Source organism: Phaethon lepturus, unplaced genomic scaffold (assembly GCF_000687285.1).
Source record: "Phaethon lepturus isolate BGI_N335 unplaced genomic scaffold, ASM68728v1 scaffold50615, whole genome shotgun sequence".
In the NCBI taxonomy this organism is placed as follows: domain Eukaryota; kingdom Metazoa; phylum Chordata; class Aves; order Phaethontiformes; family Phaethontidae; genus Phaethon; species Phaethon lepturus.
Window position 1 is genome coordinate 25,174 of NW_010539403.1, and position 5,157 is coordinate 30,330.

Genomic DNA, 5,157 nt, shown 5'->3' on the forward strand with positions numbered 1-5,157 from the left:
GCCATACGGACACAATCTGATTCCTCAGGCATCTCTTCTTCACATACATTCTCCACTTGGTAAATCTGCATCCAACAAACTATTGCTTTAGAGAGATTTCCATTCTATCTTAATACTTTAAGAGAGTTGCATAAATACAGTTTTTAAAATAAATTACCAGTTAAAATGTTAGGATATGCTAACCCCCTAATAAAATACTAGTTTCCAAACTGCATACAATGAACTCTGGGGACATCACACTGTCTATGAGAGCAAAATTAAAGTATTTTGTTACAAAGAGGAAAATATAGAGGCATAGTTCTCCTATCAAACAGACCAGAGAACTTGACTTTTTCAATGTCTTATTTTTATAGTTTACTGTATTTTTATTTACACACACATTTGTAGCTGTTTAAATACTTCTGTACAATGCAAGCTTTATAACATAATGACAGATCGGCAAATTGTTCTCTATCTTATAGAGCAGTGCAATCAAACTGTACTTCAGAAGAGTACACCAAGACTATCAAGCATTAGTGGTTATAAGAGATTATAAGGTATTTATCTCAAAACTATTAAAGTAAATTTACATGAATTGCTGACAGAAAGCTAAGAAGATTAGGATTTAAAACAACACCTTGTCAAAGGCAAACCTGGCTTCTACTCTTTTGCCCAATTTCTACATGAAATATCAGACGGCTGATATTATCATTACCTTCTTAATATAAATTAAAAATAAACAGCACACCTTCTTGCTTAACTTGTTGGATAGCCTGAAAAAAGCCTATAAGAGATGTTGATTCTATTGCTCATGTTAATCTTATTAGCATGTTACCACGAAAGCCTAACAATGCCATCCTAAATGTCAGTATTATTTGCATATCATTTTATTTCACTGATATTTCTCTGTACGTGATTTTAGTTCAGTGTGAGTAAAGCTGAAACTTTCAGTTACAAACTGCAGATGTCTGAGACTAATGAACTAAATTAAATGACAGTGATGGGGAACACCAAGACAGCATCAAAAATTTCCCTGTTCTTTTATGAAGAGGATCTTTTCAATGTTAGTATAAAATTGATTATCCAGAACTCTATTATCTTAATGATCTGCTATACACCTTTGCACCTAGTATAGAGATGATTCTCCTACTCAAAATTTCAATTGACTATATTATAATTGTATTAACATTAAGAGGTAAAAGCTTACAGTCCGTATGGTATATTTATCAAAATTCATTTTGACCAAGTGTTGACATATAACTACTTGCTTTTTTAACTTTAAATATGCTGCATTTTCATTAAGAGGTAAGATTTTAGGTCAAAAAGTTGCACTTTCATTATTCTTGGTTGATATTCTTGGCTGATGATCCATTACAAAAAGCCAAAACAGTATCAGAGGAAAATGTCTATTGTTTTCTTAAAACTCATTTCTGTAATCAATAGATTTCTTCCGGTCCTCTGTCTAGCACCTGGTTTAGCTCCCTCTGAAGTCAATGGGCCAGGCTTACAGATCTTTAGAGAAGCTGAAGTTAAAGGACTGCAATTACCACTTACCACTGGAGTTTCAATTGGTACCGATGGCTGCACTTGAAGATTTACTGCAACAGTCTGTGGTGGTGGAAGAGTTTGAAATGGCAGCTGGACCAAAGCTTCTGCAGCAGGAAGTTCTTCCTCAGAAACCAGAGTGTTTTGAACCAAAACCTGGCCCTGGGACAGAATTTCAGGCTGCACTTGTAAAGACTGCACAGACTGCAGTGGCAGTTGTTGAATCTGGGTTGAAGACGTTGATAGCTGAGGAGGAGCTGCGAGAGGTATAGGTGTGGACTGCAAGGCTGAATATTGCTGGTGCGGTGTTGAGGACACGATCTGTTGGCCTGGGGAAACTAAGCTGGGTTGATCTACTGACCCTATATGTACAGCAGGGGAAGACGGAAGTGGAAGATGCGACGGAAGATTAAGTGGCTGTGCAATTGGTCGAACTGGATTGGCAGTAGTTTGCTGAGGCGCAGCCTGCTCTGCCTGAAGAGCTGTTGGCACGAGGGAGTTTGCCTGTGACTGAATAAGTGCTTGAGGATGAATAATTATTGTGGGTGACTGACTAGGGGAGTGAGAAGGTGGAGGGGATACCACTACTGATTGCTGAGCTGACTGGGATGGAGTAGGAGATAGTGTTAGAGGTGGAGGATGGATGTGAATAGGTGAGCAATGAGACTGGACGCTGCTGGGACCCGGAGGAAGACCATGGCTTGGGAGTGGTAGACAGTGCTGTGATGGAGGGGGTTCCTGACCCGAAGGAGTCTGAAGTGCAATCGGCTGGACTTGCTGCTGCTGTTGCAGTATCAGCTGATGATGGGAAATCTTTGGAGGTGGTGAATGAAGTGGGATCTGCTGATGTTTTACTAGAGAATGAGGTTGCAACGGAGAATATGAAGCTGCGATGGCGGGAGGGGGGGGAAAAGTGACAATTAGTATTTATTTCTTTAAGTCCAGAGTACATTATAAAATATTAAAAGAAAGGAAGTTTCTACTTTAAAGTAAGACCAATCAAACTTTCTCAACCCTTCAGATCTATGTTTGGAAATACCTTCTTTGACAGCATATAGTACACACGAACAATTTGTTAGGAGAATTTATCAATTTCCAAAGCAAAATGCAGCAATGAATAAATTAACACAGGCATGCTTTCTACATATATATGCACACATATATGTACTTCATATATAAAAGTATCTAAACATCTTTTTGGTGCTAGTGCTAAGATTATTGCTGACCCAACCTTCTCTTATTTAAGAATTTCATGAAACTTCAAATGGATTTAATCTTTGCTTTGAAACAGACTGGAATGGAAGAGATAAGCACATCACAATCAACAGGATTTGTTGATATCTGCTAAGTTAAAGTTTAGGTGATGTGATTTTAAAAGACTAAACAAAATTCCAAGATTCCAGTATGAATGGAAACCTTTCAAAGTATTTGCCTGAACTTGAACACACAAACTGAAATGTGTGAATCCAAAAATAGTGCAGCTTCCAGAGGTATTGCATCACCTTTAGGTAAACCAGTGACTCACTTGCAATTCCTTACAGCACATGCACACACATTTTCCTCCACATGCAAGCCTCTTCTTGCTTTGTCTTTTCCACTTGAGAAATAACTCATTTATGTAGTCTTCTCTATTTATTCTGCTAGTAAAGACGGATTTTTTTTCCTTACAGAAGTAAGTTCCAAGAGCATTAGGGTGCAATACCTCAAGCAGGTCTGCCTTGCAGTCTTACTCCTTCTCTTAAAGACGCCGTTAAGCCAAGCTAAATCCCCAGAACCCACACCAGTTGTCTAGACTACCCTTACTCTTGCAAAATAAGGAAGCTAAAATGCAAATACAATGCATGCACTGTAAATGCATATCTATCCAACTGTATGCTTATCTTGATTTATCTCATAATACAAAATACTAAGATTCTGGGGCACTATTGCCTATGCATTTATAGAAGTACTTCATATAAAAACATTATTATGACACAGACAAGACAGTAAAAAAAATGAACCACCAACAAAATAGATTTTGATGAAAGCAAGAGGCTTGAGGTGGTTTCAGCCCACATATTGCTTCCCAAAGATTGGGGATGGCATGTCCTAACAATGAGCATACAGACAGACCAGTAATAAGAATCATATCTGTATTGTGATTCAGCTGTGTATTGCAATTGCTACATTGTGCTTGCATTGTGATTTAAGAAGATTGCTGTATCACTCTGCTAAATCAACATCCAATATCAACAAATAAATAAATTTACTATTAAACTCTCTTCATGTGGAATACCTAATAGAACCCAGTCAGAGAGTACTGGACTCTGACAGAACTGTAACATACAAATTACCTTTAATTAAAATAACTTTCTTGTGGCTCCATTTTCATCCTACCTGGTGTTATTAAGTGATGTATGCTTGATGTCCGTGTGACTGGTGTACTCCGACACTCTGGAGTTGGGCTCTCGCCTTTTCTATTGCTTTCTGAGGGATCTGGTTGGCTGCCCTTGGAACTGGTTACAGGTTTATTAGGGCACAGAGATAACGACTGAGTTTGACTGCTGCTCTTTGGTGGGCCATTCTGTGAACTTGACAACACACCCAACTTCTGACTGCGCAGTGTCAAGTTCTGAACCTGGGAAATGAGCAAAATGTGAAATAACCCAAACCATATAAACATCTATGACAAACATCCAGGCAAGGACATAGCAAAAAAATGTTATGTAATGCTTCTCATCCCATGTGATCAAAACACATAAGAAGTTAAAAATCTGCAAATCAAAGTATCTTTTAAGACACAAAATTTAGAGAAGAATAGTGATCTTAAATTACTTCAGTGATAAAGAAAATACAGGAAAGTCTTTTTTCTTATTCAATTTTTAAAAGAAATGGAAATTGTTCATTACATTAATTTGAATTAAAACTTGCCTTTTTTTCCTCTTATTGCACCTTCAAAATGAATGACACAAAGCATCTTAAGCAAATGCAATTTTATTTTTACACAGATGCTGCAGAAGTGCAGTGGTCTCTAGGTATATTTGCAGAGACTAACATAACCCAGAGCTTTGGGTAGTCAATGGGACCAGAATCTGCAGTACGTTACCCATGTCTTAACAAACCTGAGCCCTTTATTTCTACAGCAATATTGATGTACCTTTTTATCATGACACCTCCAATGTCACATGAAACAAAAAGTTTGCCTTCTGAAATGTAAATCAGTCAGTGATTAGTTTCACTAATGTCTGTTATACCACAGCCAGATTCTATGCATAATGATCCCAGCTTTCCAATCCTATGTGCTGAGCTAGAATTTTATTTTCAAGGATAAAGAGTACCCTTGTAGCACTAATTTACATCATACTTTACATGAAAGAGAGGACTAATTATTACCACCATCCACTATTTTGATTACATACTCCCTTCCTCATTCAACAGTTAGCACTTGTGTAATGAACAGCCAGTTGACATTTTACTTTTCACAGTTCAGTTTGTTACCACAGGATGCATCCAAACCCTGTTTCAAAGGCTACAGTATTTGTTTCCTTATTTGCATGCATGAGGCATTTACTGCTAATCCTATCTCTGTGAATACAAATCAACCTTCAGCACACCTTAATAGAAAAGGTAACTAATCTGAGATGTCCAGGTCGG

General features: G+C 37.6%; 1 protein-coding gene across 1 annotated transcript in view; it reads right to left on the minus strand.

The window, feature by feature from the left end:
• The window catches only part of PHC3 (polyhomeotic homolog 3 (Drosophila)), a gene marked incomplete at its 5' end in the record, with an annotated part of 17,336 nt that extends 13,195 nt beyond the window's left edge, over positions 1 to 4,141 (minus strand). Inside the window, 3 exon segments of the mRNA XM_010287108.1 lie at positions 1 to 65; positions 1,534 to 2,411; positions 3,901 to 4,141. The exon segment at positions 1 to 65 is cut by the window's left edge and continues 22 nt beyond it. Coding sequence (XP_010285410.1) covers positions 1 to 65; positions 1,534 to 2,411; positions 3,901 to 4,141 — 1,184 coding nt within the window.
• Positions 4,142 to 5,157: the final 1,016 nt, after the last annotated feature.